Source organism: Mus caroli, unplaced genomic scaffold (assembly GCF_978045245.1).
Source record: "Mus caroli unplaced genomic scaffold, Mus_caroli_1 scaffold_6, whole genome shotgun sequence".
Classification (NCBI taxonomy): domain Eukaryota; kingdom Metazoa; phylum Chordata; class Mammalia; order Rodentia; family Muridae; genus Mus; species Mus caroli.
The window spans coordinates 85406453-85428788 of NW_028227261.1; the positions used below are offsets into that span (position 1 = coordinate 85406453).

At 43.6% G+C, this 22336-nt stretch overlaps 1 protein-coding gene across 7 annotated transcripts in view; it reads left to right on the forward strand.

Annotated features, from left to right (window-relative positions):
- The window catches only part of Cdk5rap2 (CDK5 regulatory subunit associated protein 2), a 174140-nt gene that overhangs the window by 108950 nt on the left and 42854 nt on the right, over window positions 1-22336 (forward strand). For 4 of the 7 annotated variants that reach the window (XM_029476180.1, XM_029476182.1, XM_029476183.1 and 1 more), the window contains 3 exons: window positions 8419-8857; window positions 13462-13696; window positions 17359-17490. In XM_029476180.1, coding sequence (XP_029332040.1) covers window positions 8419-8857; window positions 13462-13696; window positions 17359-17490 — 806 coding nt within the window. The remainder of the gene's footprint in view (window positions 1-8418; window positions 8858-13461; window positions 13697-17358; window positions 17491-22336) is intronic. The other 3 variants (XM_021159965.2, XM_021159966.2, XM_085839241.1) reach the window with 1 other exon arrangement.

Below are 22336 nucleotides of genomic sequence, written 5' to 3' on the forward strand. Positions count from 1 at the left end.
TTGCCAGTCGTGCAATTAAGTAATTAGGCTTCGTGCTTGTGGCTGTGAGGGGACTTGAACAGAGTTACATGCAGGCTCATTACAAAAAGGCAAGAGAAAGCTTTCCCCAGAATTATTCCTGGGAGTCCCAGCAAGGGCTGCCTGGCTGTTGGCAGGGAGAGGAGTCGGCCCTCTTGGCATCTCCTCTGGTTTTGGCATCAGCTTAAAAACACCATTTCAGTTTGTATTGCTGCTGTTTTATGTTGCGCTTGAACTAAATTCTCTTCTTGCTGTATCTGCTAGGAGTTGTTCCTATGTGGGCAATACTACAGGTTGTTCTTCTGACACAGAGAAGGAGAAACATGAGGTGCATTTGTATTTTGTAAATTAGTCCTTTCTGAGCCATTTCCCCTTTCTTATTTCATCTAGGCCACCCCTGGCAGCTGCTTGGGCTTTAGAGCCAGGAAGAGCTGTACTGCTATTTCTCAGTGACTCAGTTTCTCTGACTTACAGGGTGAACTAAGAAAAAATAGTGAAGGAAATTGGCCTGTATGGCAGAAAAACACAAATTGCTATTGCTTTGACCCTTGACAAGAGCCAGATACCTTAGTCTTCCTTACGTCATTGCTGCACTAAGCCCTTATGGGACCCTTCTGCTGAAAAGAAGGCTGGAACATTCTGTTTCTAGCAAGCTTAGTGAGGCCAACCCTCCTAATCCTTGACACCTAACAGTTTCCTAGCACGTGTCTACTCCAGGGACATCTTCAAAGAGAGTTGGGCAATCATAGTTGATATTGAAGACTAGAGAGTTTGTGGAGCCTCAGTATTCCCCAACCTTGTAGAGTTTGAGGTAAACAGTACCACTGCCCCATGTAGGGTCACGTGGGAGTGTTCTTGGGTACTGTAAGCTGGTGACACATGGACTATGGTTGGGAAATGTGTGCTCTTTTCTAGTGCACAGGCTTTTCTACTCTAGCTCGTTGTCAGGGAGCATGGGAGAGTTAGCTCTCATCGTATGTCTTCAAAATTAGTATTCTTAATCTCTTGAGTTGTAAAAAATCCTGACCTATTCATGGTTTTAGAGAAAGTCCTTTTTATGAACCATCACTGAAAGCAAATCTGTGATGTTTTTTCTCAGGTACCTGCTTTTTCTTACAGTTGCCTGTTCCATAGGCTTCCTAGTCAGTACTGGCAACAGCTTGTGTTAGGCCAGCCAGCCTAACTCTGCCTATCCTTCATTTCTGAGCAGTATTCGTCCCTGTGTGCTACTGAACCCATGTGATTTGGTCATGGTTCCCAGGGCCTACTGAAGGCCTGACCAGTGTACACACTGTGGACCAGGCCCTTGTTAACTATTTTACAGGCTCAGCTTTACACACTGTGGCCAGTAGTCTTTTTACAAAAATTGGGGGAAGGTAACACTTGGGGACCCAGCATTCTCTTAGCCATTGGAGAATTGGAGAATTTTCTGAGTTTTGGGGGAGAAGGAGATATTCAGTATTCTCATTGGTCATGGAAATACTAACTTTATGTGTAGAAATTCTTTCTAGATGTGAGATGTTTTTGTTGCTCTGGAAAAAAACAAAAACAAAAAACCTAAACTAAAAACAGTCTGTAAACAAAGGTCCTGTCTAGCTCTGCCATTCTTATCTGTCCCCATCTTGATTTCTTTATCCCTAGAGGGAGAGATGATAGAACTTATTCCCTAGAGATCTTAAGAAGATTAAATAAAATTGTGGATTCTGAGTATAGGTCTAGGTCAGCACTAAGTAGAGTTTTGTGTTTTTGCTGCTAAAGTCTTGCCTTGCGAGGATGAGTGTGACAGTGAGTTTGATGACTGCCTGGGCTTCATAGTAAGATCTTGTTTAAAAAAAAAACACCTTGCCAATTAATTCCTCCCTTTGCCACTCAGCCCAGGTAAGATGATATGAATGTAATATTCAGGTCCAGCAGCCAACTAATGATGTGTGTCTCTATTCATTACCGAGCCAGTGTGTGAGGACCCCAGTGTAAAACTTTGATAGACTTAGGCCGAAGACTTCCCTCATAGCTTTTGAGACTTTGTACTTTCTAGCCATCCACCTGGAGGGACTGTCAGAATGGAAAGACTACAGAGTGACTGACTCCACCTGTCTTCTAGAATGGAACAGGAAATGGTTCATTAGCTCTCTTGCCCTCACCGTTTTGAAGAGTTCACTGGTAACGATGGAGTAAGAAGGCCAGGGCAGCCTGCCTTGTGAAATGGGCTGTGTTCCCTGTTCCTTGGCTTTCACCTTGTGTGGATTCCTGGCCCTCTGCTACCCTGGTTCCTGCCAGCCTCTAGAGGCATGATTTAGAATCTCTTCATCAACCCTTCTTGATCTCTGTGGCTCAGTGTTAAATGATAAATGTGATAGCTGAGAAATTGTAAAACTGTGAAAGAGGAGCACTGAATATGCTTAAGAATTGTTTCCGAAAGGCTCATGTGATCTTGAGTTCCAGCTGATGGCAGAAGATATGCCAGTTCCCTAATGAATGTCCAAATCAGTAGCTGAGGGCATGGATGAGTGATAGGTATAGAACCACCAGAATGCGAGGCTGGCAGGAGGTCTAAAGGTAGCAGTGGAGGCGTGGCCAAAAGGAACTGGGCAAGGCTTAGGTTGCTGGGGGAAGACTTGGTCAGTGTTTGGAGGTAGGTTTTACAGTTTTACAGATTTTACACGTGGGGGTTCTTCTAGACCCTAGAAGCCCCAAGATCTTCGTTGTGTTTCTGTCTCTACCTCTAAAACCCAGGCTGCCTCCTCTCCAATCCTAGCATACATCGTTTTCTCCAGAGTCACCTCAACAACTGCCTGGCTGTGCTGCAAGCCTGCAGTTCCTCTCATATAGGTACCACATTGCTCTTGGCAGTCATTAAAAAATGTAGTGTGTTTATTCTACCTAGCTGTGTGGCTGGGATGCCCACTTCTCAGCTGTTTGTGCTATTCTTGCCTTGGCTTCTCTGTATTGGCCACACTGCCTGCCTTGGTGCTGAGAACAAGTAGCCTTTGTTTCATGGCTCAGTCATATGCTGGTCCCACTTACAATTTTTTCTTCCTATTCTCCAAGACCTAGGTTAACCCTAGACCTCTGTTGTACCCCGGCCTTGGCCTGCTGCTCATATTACCTGTGTTTCTAGAACCTGTGTGCCTAGCATTCCCTGCAGTATAGCACTGAAATATACTGCAGGTTCTTTTCTCTCTACCCCACTGGCTGATGATTCTGGTTCATTTATCACTGAACAGAAAGAAACAATCACATTTGATCCACTGTTTAACTGTCAACTGTATACTCTATGATAGAGTTGAAGTGTTCCTGTGCTATTCAAGAACTTCTGACTCCTCCCCCCGCAACTCCCTATTTTTTTCTGAATCATTAATCCCCCCCCCTCCCTTTACTGACTTATTTTCATAAGCTTAAAGACACTCCTGATATTTGGGGATAATTACCCCCTTTCCCTTCTGATCTCACATACATTTCAGCTACTATCAACTTCTTTATTCCCATTTAAGGCAGGATTACTTAAAAGAATTGCTGATATCCACAGCTTCCATCCTTTGCCATTCTCTACACCATCATAAGAGCCTTCATAGCCTTTACCCCATTTTTCAAGTCAGCAACAATTTCTAAACTGTGAAATCCATTGGCCAGCCTTTCAGCAACAGCTGGCCTTTCTCACTGGCCTCCTGTCCCTTTTCACCTCCTGCCTTCTCCCTCTTCTTTGTTAAAGGATGCTAGTGTATCCCAGAGCCATGTTCTCAGCTGCTTTCTGTCTCTGTTCATCGACTCCTTCTTGCCTTTGGAATGTGCTGTGTGACTCTGATTTCTGCCTAGTGATCTGATCAGCAAGGTCTGTGCTAGACACCTCATCCTTCAGACATGTCAGTGCTGACCTGAGACCCATCTTATACTGGCCTGCTGCTTAGGTTCACCCTGGTCCTCTGTAGTGCCTGCATTGCCTGATGTCTGTCCCACATTGCCTAACAGCTAGAGCCCAAGGTGCAAGCTTCTCAATCCCCAAAGCCCGTAGTGAGTCTTCTCCCTGACCTTGCAGATCATAGCCCTAATTCAGTCCCTTCTCACCTCCAGTCTTACCGTCAGCATTGAAGCTGCCACCATCTCTTGTTTGGACCCCTGCAATTGTACAGGCTCCTTATTTACCCTCCTGTTCCCATGTCTGCCGCTCTGTCATCCATTCCCTGTAGACTAGCCAGGCTCTCTTTAAAACCGAGATCAGGGTAACCTTTCTTCTATGTTAATACCTTCCAGTGGTTTCCCACTGTCACATCAGATCAGAACTTCTTGACTCAGCCTCTGCCATTTCTCCATCTTCTTCATCCATGTCTTGTGCTGACTGGACCTAAGCCACACTGACCAAGTTTGTTCTTACCAGGGGACTTCCCCTAGCTAGTGTTCCTCTACTGTGATAGACTCACCCAAACATAGAATCAGCAGAGCCTCTGTAGAGAGGCTTTTTCTGACCTCTTGATTTAAAGAGAATTCCATTTGTATGCTTTGCCTCTGGATTCTTTCTCTCCTTTCCTCTCATTCGTAGTACTGCTTTATATTGCGTTGATTTAGTTCTCAGTGTACGCATGGCTATGTGTCTGTCATCACCTAAATAGCATGTCTGCTCCTCTTTGGAAGAATGGAAACTACCTTGTCAGTGTTTGTGACGTCCAGATAGTCAAGCATTCCACAGTGCAGCCAAAGGTTAAGTTTGGGAGATCAAAAAAACTTAGAGCTCTCTTGGAGTCAGAGAGGCCCGGGTTTTAATCTTTACTCTGCCACTTAGCTGGGAGTTGGTTTCTGTTTGAGCTGTTTCTTCCTCCAGTCTCACACCCTGTGAGGATGTTACATATTTGGAGGACCTGATCCATGGCAATTGCTTAGTAAATGTCAGGGCCTGCTCTTGTACCTTCTGCTTGGCACGTATGATCAGGAGGGATATAGAAGTACCGCTTGGGGTTCTCATAAGATCCTTGGACACCCCATTCCACAGTTCCTGACCACAGAGACCTCTTAATGCACCCGCTGTTACCATTTACAGCCATGCAACACTTGGAATGATTGACTTAATAGCCACCACTTTAGTGTATTGCAGTAGCATCCTTTGCCACTGCTTACCTCGCATTTGTAAAGTCTTTTAGGTTTTATTGTGTTTTATTTGGTGGTGAATGATCATCCTCCTTTGGCTAGCTGACTAGCAAGTGTCATTATTGCTTACCTAAATTAAGAAAGGAAAGGAAAGCCGGGCGTGGTGGCGCACGCCTTTAATCCCAGCACTCGGGAGGCAGAGGCAGGCGGATTTCTGAGTTCGAGGCCAGCCTGGTCTACAAAGTGAGTGCCAGGATAGCCAGGGCTACACAGAGAAACCCTGTCTCGAAAAACAAAAACAAAAAAAAAACAAAAAAAAAAAAGAAAGGAAAGGAAAAAAAATGAAAATTTAGTTCTGGTGCTTAGAATATCAGATATTTTTAAAATCCATGTTTAATGTAGTTTTAGGTGGTCTGTAGTCTAAATGATTTTCACACTAGAAGTGAGTGGTGCACATGCGTTTTGCTATTTTTAAGATTTGAATTGAGCTGGCTTCCCTGATGTAGGCTCTGGTCATGAGATGAGCTTTACTGCTTTCTGCAGAGCACATCGAGAAGATGGACATGGGTGCTGCCATTTTCCGTGGTACCTGACATCACAGGGAAGGTAGGATGGATGATGTTGGCCTCACCAGCTTTCTTGAAGTGAAGCAGTAAGGAGAAACTGAATGGAAAAGCAAGAAAGATAACACAGAGAGCATCTCTGCTGATGATTCTCTGTGACGGCATGACCTCCCCTCTACCTGAGGGGCCCTTCTCCTAAGACGCAGCCAGAGCCTCTAGAGCATCCTTTGCCTGGAACATTTCCTCTCAGTTCACTAGCGCTGTTTCACTCATGACTCACTGTTTTGTTTTCTTTTGATATTTAAACTTTATTTGGGTGGCTGGACAGTTGTCTTAGAAGTTAACAGTGCTTGCTGCTCTTAAGAGAAGACCCAGGTTTGGTTCTCAACACCCACATGACAGTTCAGAACTGCCTGCAACTACAATTCCACAGGATCTGACATGCTCTTCTGGCCTCTGCAGGGACTGCAGGCACTTACTGCATAGACATAGAATAAAAATAAACACTCACACACTAAAAATAGATAAATCCTGAACCCTTTCCTAAACGCTTCAGTGAATTGCTTTCTGTTCCCTTGGATATGAATTTTCTAATTTCTTGGGCTGTCATTTTTATGTGTGTTCATGTGTATATGTGAGTGTGATGTGTGGTATGTAGTGCATGTATGTGTGCAGGTGTGTGCCTGTATGCACACATGTGGAGGACAGAGTTAGTTGCCAGGTGCTTTCCTTTGTCACTGTATGCCTGAGACAAAGGCGTCTCACTGGACTGGAAGCTCACATATTCAGTTAGTGTTCATGGCAATGTGCTCTGAGCATACATCCGAGTCTGCTCTCCAGTGCTTGCACTGCAGGCTCATGCATCCCTACCTGGATTTTTATATGGGTGCAAGAACAAGCTTTCATACCTACTAAGCCATTTCCCCTGCCCCACACCCTTACTCTACTAGAGGACGAATGCTGAAGTTGCCTTAGCTTGGCAAGTTACTTGGCCTTTGCACAGTAGCTGCTTACCTTTCTGCAGCCCATGCATGAGCAGGCCTGCCCTTTTCTCAGTATGATTTGAAAGTATGAGACCCTTCCTGTATCTGCTGCCCACTTCCCAGCCTTACTTTCTTCTTCGCCACATAGTGACATGGCTCTTTAACTCCGTGTCATGCCTACAACATTGTGTTCCCCTTGTTTCCCACTTTGTGTTATGGATTAGTGACTTAATGTACATGCCCCTTTCTATCCTTGCTGTGGCCTTGTGCCAGTATAGTGTCAAGACAAAGGAGTCTTTCAGCATGTGCCACATCAGCATTGTCCTGGGTGCTCTCCATAGTAGCTTTAGTACAAGTCCCTGAAAAGCAGAGCCAGACATTCAGACCTGTGTATACAGGAGCAAGAAACCAGTGAAGATGCTGTGGTTAGTCTGGGCAGCTAGGCACTCTCTGGTGGGCAGTACTCTCATGATGGAAGCCAGGACATTCATACCACAACTCTCAGCCCAGAGATCTCATCTGTCTCACCACTCCGTCTCGTCTTGCTGGCTGGCTCAGCTTTGAAAGAACCCAGGGTAGCAGAGAAGCACAGAGTGCTTGATGTGGCACCTGCTGTGTCCTCAGAAACTGTCCACACAGCTGCAGCTACTATCAGAGATGGCACATGGCAAGGAGCATTGAAGAGTGTCTGCTGCCAGGATGTTCCTTCTCTTTCTTCTCATTATTCCTGTAGTCTTCATGTTCTGTGGAAGATTTACCTCCATGTCACATAGTGTTTGGAGCCATTGTATTTGTTTGCTTACCTATTCATTTATTTAGTTGAATTAATTTTTCTTTTCCTGCTTGGGGGGGGGGTGTGGAACTGAGAGCCTTGCACATGCTAAGCAAATGCTCTGTCTCTTGAGCAACACTCTCAACCCTGAAGCCATTTTATTTGCCTTTGTTCCAGTTTGCTTGCTATTACTGTAAAAAGACCATGTCCAAAAGCAGCTTAGGAAGGTTGGCTTATAGTTACAGTCATCAAAGAAAGCCAAGGCAGGAGCTGAAGCAGAGACCATGGAGTCATGATACTTACTGGCTTGCGCAAAGTGCTTTCTTAGCCGTCAGAATGACCAACCCTGGAATGGCACTGCCCATAGTGGGCAGGTTACCCCATACCAGTTAATCAAGAAAATGTCCCTCAGGTTTAACTACAGGACAATCTGAAAAAGCATATTGTCATTTGAGTTTCCTTTTTCACAAATGATCCTAGATTGTGTTAATTTGACAAGCAAGCAAACAAACAAAACCAAAACAATGCACTTTTTGCTTTATCTGCATCCATGTTAGTGAAGCGTCTCTTAATTAACATCTGTTTATTGAGTACCTGTTATACAGCAAGATGGGTCACGTCACCCATGGACTAGGCAGGTTGGCACCATTCATTCAAAGACATACTTGTATATTGAATGTAGGAATAGAGCCAGTGTTGTGGAGCAGGGGACCCTATAATTGCCATAGGAACCCATTGGATCTCATTTGTTCCTTCCTACACCAATGCCGGTTCATATATCCATGTAGTCCACCTAACTGGCTTTGTATCAATCAGTATGACATTATCCATGAACTCAACAGGCTGTTTGTGAGATTGTATGAGGTTAAGTGTTTGTCATGGTTCTTGGTGTACTTGGGAACCCACTATGTTTATGCAAACAGGATTGGTGGAAGAAAACTTGGGAGGCTGGGTCATTGACAAGACTGCAGCAGGAAGCTGATTCTCCTACTGTCTTCCTTTGGAGAAACAGGCCAGATCTTCTGAAAGCACTCGGTGCCCTACTTTTGGAACGCATATGCTTGGCAGAGCAGGGTCGTCCTGGAGATCACCTTGATAGTAAAACTGAGAAGTCACTTCAGCAAGTAGCTGTTCAGTTGAGAGATGAACTTGGCCATTCCTTCCCTGCCAACTCCTTCTCCAAGTCGTACAATGAAGTCAAGTCAATGTGGGGAAATTGGCTAGTAAAGACAGGTGACGAAGACACGGTGGAACTGAAAAGTGTTTCAGTGCAGACCATGGCCATAGAGGACACCCCGCATGGATTCAAACCTCAAAGCAAGAGAGATGCTTGGGCAGAGAAACCAGAAGAGGCCATTTTCAGCACTGAGCTTGAGTCAGAGGCATTGGGTGAGATGCCAGGGCAACAGGCCACTCACCTCTCATTCCCCAGTGCCATCAACCCGGTAAGCTTTTCTATATGTTAAATATCTATTTACTGTATATGAACAAATCAGATTTAAAGAATTACCTTGAATGTTATTGCATTTTCTGTTCTGTGAAGGCCAAGTCAGTTTGAAGACTCCCTCTGCCGGTGTTGTCTCCAGCCTTCATCTCCATGCCTCTCCTCCTCTCTGCCCTCCTCTTCCTCCATTCCCACTTTCTATCCTAACTCCAGCCCTATCTCATTTACCATGATACTTTGGTATTTTCACCATGAAAAGCATACATGGAATTCCGTTTGCCCATCTGCCTACAGTTTTCTCTTTGGTTTTATAAACTGGGATATTTCCCCATGATGGCTGCTTAAGATTCCATTGGACCAGAGTTTATACAGTTCTTATCCACCGAAGGGCATTTCTGGTTTAAGGTTGCAGTAAAATCATAATAACTGGACTTTAGAGGAGGATGAGAGCCTGGCTTTTATTTTAGGAGGACCTTGTGTGGGAAAGACAGGATTCTGGGAGTTTTATTTCTATTGGATGCCAGATTCTGAGTAACTCAGAATTCACTTGACTGAAGGAAAGGGCCTAGGCAGGGCACCCACTGTGTCTGCCTGCAAGACCATTCCTGCTCCCTACCAAACTGCTTTCCAGCCACAGTAGCCCAAAATGGAGAAGTCTGATTTTGCTGAGTGAATGAATGTCTGTGTGCTGGTTTTCTCTCTGAGATGCTCTGTAACCTGTAGGTACAGTCAACCAGCATCAGACTTTCTCCGTAGTGTCTGGTTGGACATGTTTACCATCCTTTGGGAAGAGGGGTTGGGATTGAGAATTCATAAGCAGAGACGAGTTCTGGTGAAGAAGCAAAGAGGTCATGATTCTGATACCTTCCCTGAAGGCTGTGGGATGCTGGGTTCTGATGGTTGTTTTGTAGCAGAGAAATAACTGTACATACTGCTTCATGGCATCAAAATGGAGAATTAAGTTTATTTTCTGACCACTAAATTACTGCTTTTGTGCCTTCCAAACAGAATTAGATATATCATTAGCAAAATTGCTTTTGATTGTTTTAAATTATACACCAAAACTGTAATTTCTAGAAAAGGTTTTTCTAAAGATATCAGTAGAGACTAAAATAAAAAAATATATATACTGCCATTATATTAATGGTACTCAAAATGCAAATTTGTGCAATTTGGCTAGAATAGAACTGCTCTTCTGTGCCCCAGCTCCTTCAGTTTGTACCTGTATATTAGGAAACCTGGGTAGGTTTAGTTTTTGTCTTTGTTTTTATGTTTGCTTTTTTCTATTGTGTGGGAGATGCCATCCTGTGTTCTGGAAATTGGATAATTGAATTGACTTAATTTTTCTAAATATATTCATTTTCTTTTTTAAATAAAAATTATCTTTGCCATATTTTTTTTTTTTTTTTTTGGTTTTTCGAGACAGGGTTTCCCTGTGTAGTCCTGGCTGTCCTGGAACTCACTTTGTAGACCAGGCTGGCCTCGAACTCAGAAATCCGCCTGCCTCTGCCTCCCAAGTGCTGGGATTAAAGGCGTGCGCCACCACGCCCGGCTGCCATATTTTTAAAATGGGAGAGATTTTTATCTATTCATTTATGTTTATCATCTGTTTTATGAGGGACTTGCTGAATCTATTATCCTAGTTAATTTGTTCAACAAATATATGTAGGTATTATAACCATTGTACATAGGAAGAAACACAGTGCCCCAAGACTTACAGAACTGTTCAGAATGACTCCATTGGTGAGTACTGAGGATAGTTGCTTGCTTGGTTTCAGAGGAAGGCAGACATTTACTCCCTTTGTGGACTTTGTAGTGGCAGAATTGGTAATCCTGTTCTTAAGCTAGAACTCTGATATCTAGTTAAAAAGAACATCAGAGCAGAGTCACGGTAAGTCACAGCCAGATAGCCTGCTGGTTATGTGCTTATCGAGAGGTCTTTATACTCTGCTTGCTTTAGGCACCTTGAATAGGATCAGTGCAAACCAGACTCCTGGGTTATATGCAGGCATAGTGAGGTAAGAATGCAAGTGCCTCAAGCAGCATGGATATATGGCAGGAGCTCAGAACATGTGAGTTCTATTCCTAAGAAAGGACTTCCAGTATGCATCATTAATATGATGGAAGGTGGGACCGCTCCAGTCCATACGGCAATGTTTTATGTGGTTATTTCAGAACTTGTGTTAGGCTGACGGACGGCAATCTTCCAGCTTCAAATAGGCTTTGGCATTTATGCACTTCAGATCTCTTCTTTGCTGCCATATGACACACAGATTGGCATCCAAGAATAAAGATTGGTGGAGACCCAGGACCAAGAAATTGACGGTTACTTCCCAGTCCTCTGCGGAGGCATCCACCAACCCCCAAGTGATTCCTCTCACTTCCTCAGACTGCCCTTGTTCTTGAACATTTTTTTCCTCTTCCTTGGAACCTCAGGGCAGAAAGCATCTCTCTTTTTCCTAAGAGCCTTGGCATCCGAAGAGCTGGCTTGACCCCTAAGCCTTCTTGTTGTATGACAGTGGAGTAGCTGTTTAACATCTTGTTTCTTTGAGAACAAGCATAATCTCCTTAAGGAATACCTGTTCTCCTTAGTCGTCAACCATGTTTCCTACCTGCCAAGTTCTAAGCAGCCACTAATCTACCCTTTGGTTCTGGACATTTTCTGTAAATGGACTTTTGCAACATATGACTAGATTTTCCACTTCACTTAATGCTTTCAGAATTCATTCATGTTACAACATGAGACCGTTCTTTCTTTTTATCACCAGGTATCATGCTAGGGGAGGGCTATTGCACATTTTATTTTGGATATTATGCATTATATTGCTGCTCATATAGATGTTTGTATGGACAGTGTTTTTACTTCTCTTGAGTAGATACTCAGGAGTAAAAATGATGGGTCACGTGGTTCCTCTCTGTTTAGCCCTTTTGAGGAGCTTCAGATTTACTGCCTCTACCATTTACCTTCCTCCAAGCAGTGCATGAGGCTGTCAGTTCCTCTGCCTACCACCCATATATAGTACCATCCCTGACTCTAGCTTCCCTAGTGTTGATGGAGAGGTATGGATGGGTTCTGATGAGATTTCAGTTGCATCTGTCTGAGGGATGGTGATGCTAAAAGTCCTCCCATGTTCATGTTAGTTCTGGGCCTTCTCTACCAGAGACATGTGTATCTGGGTCTGTTTCCTATTTTTTAATTGAACCACTGTATTTTATTATTATTGAATTGTAATACCTTATATATTCTAGGTTTGAATTCCTCCTCACTTTTTAAGTATATTTAAAATTTATCACTTGAGAGATACCTTCATCTGACTTCTAGAGTATCTACTATATACTGAGTCAAAACCTATGATACAGTATACAGAGGCTCAAACCCTGGCCTTCCTTTCAGGTGTGGATGACAGTCAGTAAATGTGGATTTTCTCAAACATTAGAGTGATGCTGGTGTCCTATGGGGAAAATAGCAGGGGACACTGAGTGTATAACAGGGATCCTTGGGTTGGACTTGGAAGTCAAGGACTTATCCTCTGAAGGATGCCATGTTTGAACTGTCTTGATGAATGACATAGTAGGGAAGTGGTGGAGGTGAGCAAGAGTAAGTGTTCTAGACAGAGCATATGATAAAGCTCTGAGGTTCAAAGAGCATGGCATTTTATGGAATGTGTAGAAGACTAGTATGCCCAGAGAGTAAAGTAAAATTGGGACAGGCATTGACTGCTGTACTTGGTAGGCTTTGGTGTGGACAGTGGTGACCTTTGGCTTACCGTAGCCAGGAAACAAATACAGTTTTTAGCAAGAACGGGATAGTGAGTTTGCTTTTTGCTATAGGTGGATTAGAGAGACTCCGAGTACATTCTACACTGCCCAGGAGGCTGCACAGGTGAGGGCTAGGTGCCTGCATTAGAGGTGCCAGAAGAAGATGAGGAGGCTTGGAAGGACTGAGGCACCCTAGGGCTTGTACTTACTGCAGCTTGCTGTGTAATGAATTGGAGTGAGGAAAATAAGCGGTGTTTCAAAGAGACTCTTGGCTTTCTGGAAGGTGCAGTGAGAGATGGGTGTAATAGCTGATGTGGTGGGAACCTGCATGGTGGGATGTGGCATGATGGATTCAAGGGGTCAACACCTGTAAAGTTTTCATCTGGGCCAGGCAAGGCTGGAACCTCTGAGGTTGAGAAATACACTTGTAGCAACACCGTCAGTAGCCACTTAAGGAAGGGACAAGCAAGAATGTAAGACAGATGGGTCCACACTAGGAATGGTAGGAAATGAGGAAAGAGATAAAAACAAAAACAAAACCATTTCCTAGAAGATTGTGTTAATGATGGAATGGCCATATTTAGAGTATTTGGATTATCCAATGAAATCCATGGACCAAGGCCCAGAGAGTGTCTAGGGAAGACCCTTGACATTCAGTGTGTATGTTTTTCAGGGAGGAGGGGGATCTTCCAAAATCTATGCCCTTTCTTAGGTATAGATCCTATTATTAGACTAGAGGTGTGGGTGAACAATTTGAAACCTATTTTAAAAACACAAGTATGTTGCCCATGAAACAAAAGAAAGTGTGTTTTAAGCATACTCAGTGCTATACTTGTCTGTCTCCAGGATGCCGAGAAGACGGGCTTGCTGATCCAATTAAAGACACCTGAGTTATTGGAAAATTTGTATAATCTTCCTGCTTCACCAGAGGTGGTGGTGGCTCAACTCCAAGGCCAGGTTCTAGAGCTGCAGAGGGAGCTGAAAGAGTTCAAAACCCACAACAAGCAACTCCATGAGAAGCTAATTCTGGCAGAGGCAATGATGGAGGGGCTGCCGGTGCCCAACTCTGCGCTGGTGAACGGTAAGCATCAAGAAAGTGTGTCTCTGTGAGCTGGGTGAGCAGCTGACAGGGCTGTCTAAATGCTAGTCCAGTTGTTCAGAATGGCAGACAGTTTGTATATAAATTCTGTGAACGGCAGTGATTAATCTTAACTCCTGAAAAATGCACAGTGGAAGAATACAAGAAGGGGAAACAAATCAGTAGATTTCTTTTATTCTGGAATCTGGACTAGTGTGTGGGAATTGTAGTGTTCTCAGGTCCTAGAAGGAGGGCTCTCTGCTGCATTCCTTTGAAATTGTGTATGGGTGCCTAGGGTAGTGTTGTTGTTTTGGACCATTTTTTCAAACTTGTTCTTCTTTCATATATTATATCCCAGAGTTTCCCACACACACACCAGCCCCTCCATATTGCCACCCCCCCACACACACATGTTTATTTCTCCTGTTTCCTTTGAGAACAGAACAGACCTCCCATGGACACAGGTGCTTGGGTTTAAATCTGGGTTTTTGGGGGGCGCCTAGCTCCGAGACCTGTGAGAGTCTTAGTAGGTGGCAGTCTGCTTTGTAAGTGATGGTCTTTTTACAGAGTTCTCTGCCTAACCTGAGGCTGATCTCAAATGCTGCTGACTCTCTCTATTTTATACAAGTAACCCACTTCCCTACTCATGGCTCTCTGAGACCTGTGGAGAATCCAAAGACTTAGGCAAAACACCTCAGGTGGTGTCTCCTAGTCCAGGACAGTAGTACTTCAAGATCACAGACCACCAACCCTCTGAGAATCTGGAGAGTATGGAGAACCCTCATAGAACAGTTTGGGTCACCACAAAAAGTAGCATTTACATTTACCCCAAAGGTTCAGGAACCTACTAATATGCCTATGTGGACACTGGATATTGACTCCTACTATAAGCAAATAATAGTCACATGATAAACCTTACAGGGTTAATTAAACCCTGTAAGCCAAGGTCTGTTTAAGCTCTCTGGTGATAGGAGCACAAAAGACATGAGGTCTGTTTCCAGTTTATGTGTTTGAGTGTGTGTGAAGACAGCTTATAAGTATGTATACAATGCTTGTGAAGACTGCTGTGGAGAAAAGTAAAGCAGGATGAAGGGCTTGGGGATTGAGGAGTCAGCTGGGTTCACCAATGCTCAGGAATGTTGGAATGCTCTGACAAGCTGGGATTTGTTTGGAAACTAGGAGGTGGCATCATGCTGGTCCTTCTGGGAGGAGGGACAAAAGGAAAGGCCCTGCTGTTGCTTTATACTTGAGGACTTCGCTTTAGAGAAGGGAGAACAGTTATATGGGTGGTGTGCATGGCCTGTGAGATAGGCAGAGATGTGCAAGATGAGGTCAGTGAGCAGCAAACCAAGTGTGATTCAAGAGACCATTGTAGTATGCCATCTTCACAAGATTAGAGACTGTTGGAGGCTTCTGAGCCTCAGAGGGACATGGTCTGACTTAAGCTTTAAAACAGGAATTGACAAATTGACAAATTTGGGCCAAATCAAGCTTGCTGATTGCTTTAGTGATTTAAGGTTATTGATACCTAGCCCCATTCATTCACATATCATTTGTACTGTTTCATTATGAAGTGGCGTTAAAGTTATGCTGGTGACCCTAAGGTCTAAAAATGTATTATTTCACTTTTTGAAGGAAGGGTACAACTTGGATTTTAAAGGGATAGCTTCCTTTGCACTCTACTGGAAGGATGTGGTTGCTTTGCAACAGGATAGGAAAGACCACAGGAGAGGCTGGCTTGGGGGATGCTAGATTTCTGGTTAAGAGTTTGTTGGACATCTTAGTAGAGACTTTAGGTAGGCAGCTGGCAACTGGTGAGTTTGGTGTCTAGGAGAGGCAAATACGTTTGAAAAGAAACCAGGGAACAGCCCTGAATACCAATATTTGGTATTGTGTAGCTCAGAGCCATACTTTGAGGCTGGGGCATTCCAGAGGTTAGAAGTTGAATTGAGGAGGAACAGCAGGTGAGGTGGGATACCAAGTACTGGTGGCATCTCAACATCTCAGAAGCTGAGTTAGAGCGATAGTCAGATATTGATGGTAAAATGAGGCTTGAGGATATGCCTTGGTGTTTACTGAGGCCTTTAAGAAGAAAGCTTTTGTGGGAGGGGCCTTATTGACATGGTTTCCAGAGAGAGACCATGGAGGTGAGAAGGTGGAGACAGCATGGATAGACATCTGAGGAATTGCGCTGTTAGGATAGATAAAGAGGTAGGGCCACCAGGTTCCATGTTACCAGTGAATCTGTAGAGACCCAGTAAAGCAGGGACTGAGATGACTGAGGGAAGAAAGAGTGATCAGTCAGCAGGCAGTCTGCTGCAGGAGCTGCACAGTGGGGATATCTGGAGGAATAAGTGGTCCGCACATGGAAGCAAGGAGCACAGGTTCTTATAGACGCCCTAGGTTTAGGATACCAGAATGTGGGAATAATAACCTCTACCTCAGAGGCTGCAGGAGAAGCTGTTTCCATGAGACAGCCCAGGTTCTCTTAGAGCAAGAACTGAGACGAATGCTCAGAAAGCTTGGCAGTTTCTAGCTTACCAATGAAAGATGCGCGTATTGAATATGAAATTGTGCTAGACCAGGGCATTTCTAGAGTGGGTCAGGGATTGGAGGTAATTCTCAGACCCTTGGGCTTCCTGTGGCATTAAAATTAGAGTCCCTGTTAATTGTGGAACGCATCGTACACATTAAATACATGATGTAATTGAATCTTCCTACCATCTTTGGAGGCAGTTCCAGTAATTATTGTCTGTCTTAAGCCCAGGCAGCAGTTGAAGAGACAGAGTGACTTGGCCACAGTCACACTGGTACTCATTGCCGGAGCTCCATTTGAAGTAGCCTGACTGTCTCCAAAGCTTTGTATTCTTTCTTCTTCCGTGAGACCTAGCACATAAATACTCTCATAGGGACTTTTTCATGCTCTGCAGCCAGAGGCAGCTTCACTTTTATTTTAGGTTGTCTCTTAGATTCACCTACTTGAGGTTTCAGGGTCAGTCCATCTTCCATAGAATCAGACTTACCTCTCTCCTTTCCTGCTTCCCATTAACCCATCTAGGCATTTAGTTACCCTGTTGGTATACATTATCTAACTACCTGCTGTGTCTCCAACCAGCTTTGAGACTAGGAGGAAGACAGACCACATATAGTTCTCTACCTTCTCAGAGCTCCCTGTCTTATATACGGAGAGGGCAGATAATTAAATCAGCGTTGGTGGGGTGGCATATGAGGGGAAAGTGCTATGACAGAGGTGACTCAGCCCAGCAGAGAGACTGGCATTTTTCTAGGACTTGCCATCTGCTCTGTACACTTGCTGAGACCCTGGGGTGCATCATCCAGGTATCTCAACATCTCAGAAGCTGAGTATTGCTCTGGCCATCACCCAGGAGCCTCTGGGCTTCTCGCATTTTGCAAAAGTGGGCATGGGTTGATGGAATTCTTTTTCTCACTCAGTTTTTTGAGAACTTGGATTTAAACCATTTCAGACAAGCTGTACTATATTTATGCTTTTATGTCCTGTTATGGCAGCTCAATAGATTAATTTTATCTTATAAATTGCATTTTCCCTCCCTAGTGTTTTTATTCTCCCGGTTGCATCTTTGTGTTCTTCTCAGTTGTTTGGCTAAATTTCAATCTACAGTTTTATTTTTCTGTCTCTTTGCCAGTGCCTGCAGCCCAGGCTGTTGGAAGAACAGCCTTCCAGGACAACCCAGGCGAGCAAGAAGGACCTGAAACCACACAGTCTGCTGGGAGAGACAAGGACATGGACAGTGACCAATATACAAGCTTTGAGATCGGTTAGAATTCAACCACCTATTACTGAGTACTAGACATTGTTCAGGATTGTTTTATATCAATGTCCTTGCTAGGCCCTAAAAGGCCCTCTTGAGGGCTTTGATTAGCATTCCCATATAACATGTAGGACTGGTGAGGTCAATTTGAAAATTACTGACTTAGGGTCACACAGCTGGGAGGGAGCCAGAAGAGTCAGGGAACATCATAACGTCTTTGGGACTTAATGGTCTAGCATCAGACTCTTCAAGGTAGAGAGTGGGCTCAGGTTGTTTCGTGTAACACAGTCATCTCTCAGAGCATCTCACACATTATGGACATGGGATCGTAGCAGGCCACTAGGATCCAGCTTAATGTTAGCTGTTGTTGAATTTGTCTTTGTCCATCCAGGAGGAGTAGATCAGAGGAAAGCCTACTGCTGAGACCAAGATTGTGAGCTTTCTCAGTAGGTCAGTGGAGATGATACAGAGACGAGTGAGGCCTGGAGCGAGGCCTCCAGCAAGTTGTATTACTTCCCTTTAATTATGAAGTATTAAAAGCACACAGATATACATAAAGGACCGTACAACTACTATCCACATTTCTGTTTATCCAAGATGAGCTAATGCTTAATGCTTACTCTCTTTTCCTTAGATGTTTTATCTTTTCATTAAAAACAAAATCACTCTTGTTTTGGATAGATTTCACTTCGTAAAACGTTGTGATCATTGGGAACTCTAAGTCTGTGATGAGATGGCCAGGGAGTAACCAGCCTCTGGAAAAAGACTGAGCTGTGGCCTCAGTAGGTCTGCTGTGCATTCTCCTCAGCCTGGAAGACTGCACGGCCTTGTGCTTCTCCGGGTGGTCTTTGCTTTCAGACCAAAGCTCCTGGACCAGGCAACAAAGTGTTGCTTAGCTCACTGTGGGTTATGGTTTGCATGTGAAATGCCTCTCACAGGTTCATGTGTTTGAACACTTGCTCCCTAGTGGTGGTGCTGATTTTAGAAGCTGTGGAGCCTGGTCCTTGTTCATGGCTAGCGAATGGTGGAGGTCTCTGGATGGTGCCTTCCCCTCTCAGTAACCACTTGTCACTGAGCTGTATATACCTTTCTGAGTGTGAGTCCAGTGCAATACACATGTGGCTGCTTCTGCTTGAATTCCCCTTTTTCTTGCCTCACTGAAGCTTCATTCTGAGGTCTCTACCCTCAATGTATCTTTTGTGGGCATACTTTTTGACTTTCTTAGGACTTGAATACTGGTGTTGAGTTAGTTTGTTCACTGACTGCCTGGCTCAGAGCCGCATGCCATGGGTAACACCTTACCTTTGGCTCCTTTTCCAAGAACACCTTGGTAAGTGCTTGGGGAGTGAATGGAGGCCATAAGTTGCCCAGGTCCTATTGCCTATTGGCCTTACTCTTGAGGCTTCAGAGATGTCTCTACTCATGCTTTTGACACAGGAGACCCCAATCATAGGAGTGGTTTGACAGAAAGCATCATTTGCAGTGTTTCTATTTTATAGTTTGGGTAGATCCTCCAGCTCTTAAAGCCTTCAGTAACACAGACAACTCAGGTGAGGTGCTGGGCACATAAGCCACTTTTGGTACATGCATAATCTTAAGTCCAAGGCCTGCCAGCCTGTGAGTTCAGACATGTACTATACATATACATATACATATACATATACATATACATATACATATACATATACATATGCGCATTTCTCACAACGTCCATACAGTTTTAACCAAATAGTGGAGGTAGTTTCTTCAGAACTTCATTTCGGGCTGCTGAGCAGAGATTAGCAAAGTGACATTGCTTTACTGATGCAGGCCATAAGCCTTGCTATATGTTGGCCTCAGAGCTAAGAAGTCAAATCCCTACCTCTGCTAAATCACAAAGTATTGTAGACGGTGGACTTTTGAGGGTACTTCTTCTTAAGAGAGGTTGTGGTGGTGTTTTTGTTTTCCTTTTACTGACAATGGATTTTTTTCTTTCTCACATAATGTATCCTGATTATGGTTTCCCTGGCTCGGCTCCACTAGGTTCCCCCTCACCTGCCCACCTGTCACGATCTACTACTCTGTGTTTCTGATTTGAAAATAAACAGGTTTCTAGTGGATAATAATACAAAAGAATGTGTAATAAGATGAAACAAAAACTATCACATGGGAATTGAACAAGACAAACCAATAGAAGGAAAATAAATATCGCAAGAGAAGCCACAAGACTCAGAGACCACTGATTTGTGCCTTCAGTGCAAATCCAATGACAACACTAAACTGGAAGCCATAATGAATACCGAATGGACCTGAGTCAGACCTATGAAGTCCTGTGACTACTGCATCAGTCTAGGAGTTCATGAGAACTTTAATTACATTGATTTAGATGGCCTTATTTTCATGATATCCTCCATCCCCTTTGCCTCTCAGACTCTTTCCTTATCTTTGTCTGGAGATTTCCATGAACTCTGAGGGGAAGAATTTGATGGAGATATCTCATTTAAGTCTGTGTGTTCTAAGGTTTTTCATTCTCTGCATTGTGTCTGGCTGTCTCTGTATTTGTCTCATTTGCTGCAGGATGGTATTTCTCTGACGATGGCTAACCAAGGCACTGCTCTGAGTATAGCAGAATGTCATTAGGAGTCATTCTACTGCTGTTTTTTAAGAAGAATAGTAGTATTTGTTTTTACCCTATGTCCCTGGGCTATTTAGTATCTGGTTCTTGGTCACTCAAGCTGTGCCAGGTATAGATCCCATCTCATGGAGTAATCCTGAAGTCAAATCAGATATTGATTGGTTATTCCCAAAATGTTTGAGTCACGATTGCCCTAGCAATTCTTGCAGGCAGAATATCATTGCAGAGTAAAGATTTTGTGGCTGGCTTGGTGTTTACATTTCACTTTCGGTAGTATGTATAAGACCATCCTTTACCAAAGATAGTAGAACCTAGGAAATGGGAGTGAAGACTGTTCATACCAGCTTGACTTCTCCATGCTCAACAAGTTATGCAGGTGTTTTCTTCAGTAATGGGGTCTTGCTGACAGTTTGTGAGAACAACCCGTAGCCTTGACAACAGCCTGAGTTGTTTGGAGATTCCTATGGGACCTCTTTGACTAACAATCCAATTAAATGTAACCCATCTCAGGACTGAAGGTTCAAGAGATGAACAATTGGGACTCTGTTTCCCCCATTGTTTGGCATTTCACTTAGATCACTTTCATATATGTATATATTTTAGGAAGCTTCTACTTGTATTATGTTTCCATACTACCTTGAGGGTACGTCTAAAGGGTGACATATAGGAATGCTATGCTTGTTGGCTTGTTAGGAGCAGAGTTTAAAGTGGAGGTATGAGCATACACAATCCCCCTGTCACTCTAAGTGCTAGGTCTCAAAGTGACATTTGTGTAGGAGTTGCCTTTTTCTATGCTTTATGTTTTATTCCTTCACAAAACACATCAAGATTATCTTCAGTTTTTTGAGGGAAGAAAGATTTCTTTTTCTTACTATCAAAAGCAAGCCATGGTATGAGGTTTCTGTGTTCATGGGGCTATTCAATCTTTTGATGTTGCAGCGTGACATTGTGGTCTATAGATGTGGTAGGCTGCATCCTCGGCTTCCTGGGACACATGTAACTTATGGGGCTTAGGTTAGTATCTATTTCCTTATCTTGGAGGATGACTTCCTAGAAGAAAACCTTGCTGAGAGATCAATCGTTCTTTCTGCTTCTTACCCTCTTTGAGCACAATAGTTATCATGTACATTTTCCATCGCCCGTCTTGTGCCAGATTCTAGAGAAACAGATGAACAGCATGGTTTTCCCTTGATGACATATTAAGCACTGGAGAACTGCTATATTGGGAATACTTCTATTAAGGCATGTACCCACTGTTGTCCAAAAATCCAATGATGATGTTGACATTGTTAACAAAGATAAGAGTAGCCTTGAGACCGTGAGGAACAAATTATAGAACCTGTGGCTCCACAGACTGTGTTTCTGAAAACCATCCTAGATCATCTAGTCCGGCTCATGTTGCCTTTAAATTTTAAAGCTTTTTGCTGAGCCAGCCTTTGCTTTGATGCCTTCTATGATGACATCTTCTTCCATCGTTGACGAATTGGTTCTAAAGAATCAAGGAGCATTCCTGTTCTCTGAATTCATTTACTGCTGAATTTATTATTACTGTTACTCTTTTTCTGATATTGTTCAATATAATCTCAACCAACAAATACTGCTGGTTCTTCTCCTGAGTGGTGTTCTTGTTACCTTGCAAATGAAATTCTGGGGGCTCAGAGTGGCCCATTAATTTGCTCAAGTAAGGTTATTTAAAACAAAGTGGCACAGCCAGTGTTGGAGACCAGGTCTTTTGATTTTAAAGAAGAGATTTTTCAGGCCTAGAAAGATGTCTCAGTGGATAAGAACACCTACTTACAATGGACCTATGTCAAAACCTAACTCCTGAGCTCACAACTGCCTGTAATTCTGGTTCAGCCACTCTCTCCTAACCTGCATGGGCACCTACATGTATGTGATGCATAGACAAGGGGGCACATAATTGTACACAGAAAAGTGTACAGTCCAAAGGTAGGCTCACAGAAGAAGGAAAACTAGGACTGACTAGGGAAGGACAAATATTTATTCTGGACACAGTAAATGCTAAAACATGGAACTGTGAAACAGCTTGATGTGGGGAGAAGGGTCTGATGACTTTGTGGGGACATGCCATGGCTGGTGTGTGGGCTAGGCTGCTTCCAACATGAGAAAGAGGGTGGATTGAATGGTAAATAGTATGCTAGTCAGCTTTCTAGAGCATGACAAAGTTTCTGAGACAATCAACTTGAAATAACAAAGAATATTGACTCATGGGTACAG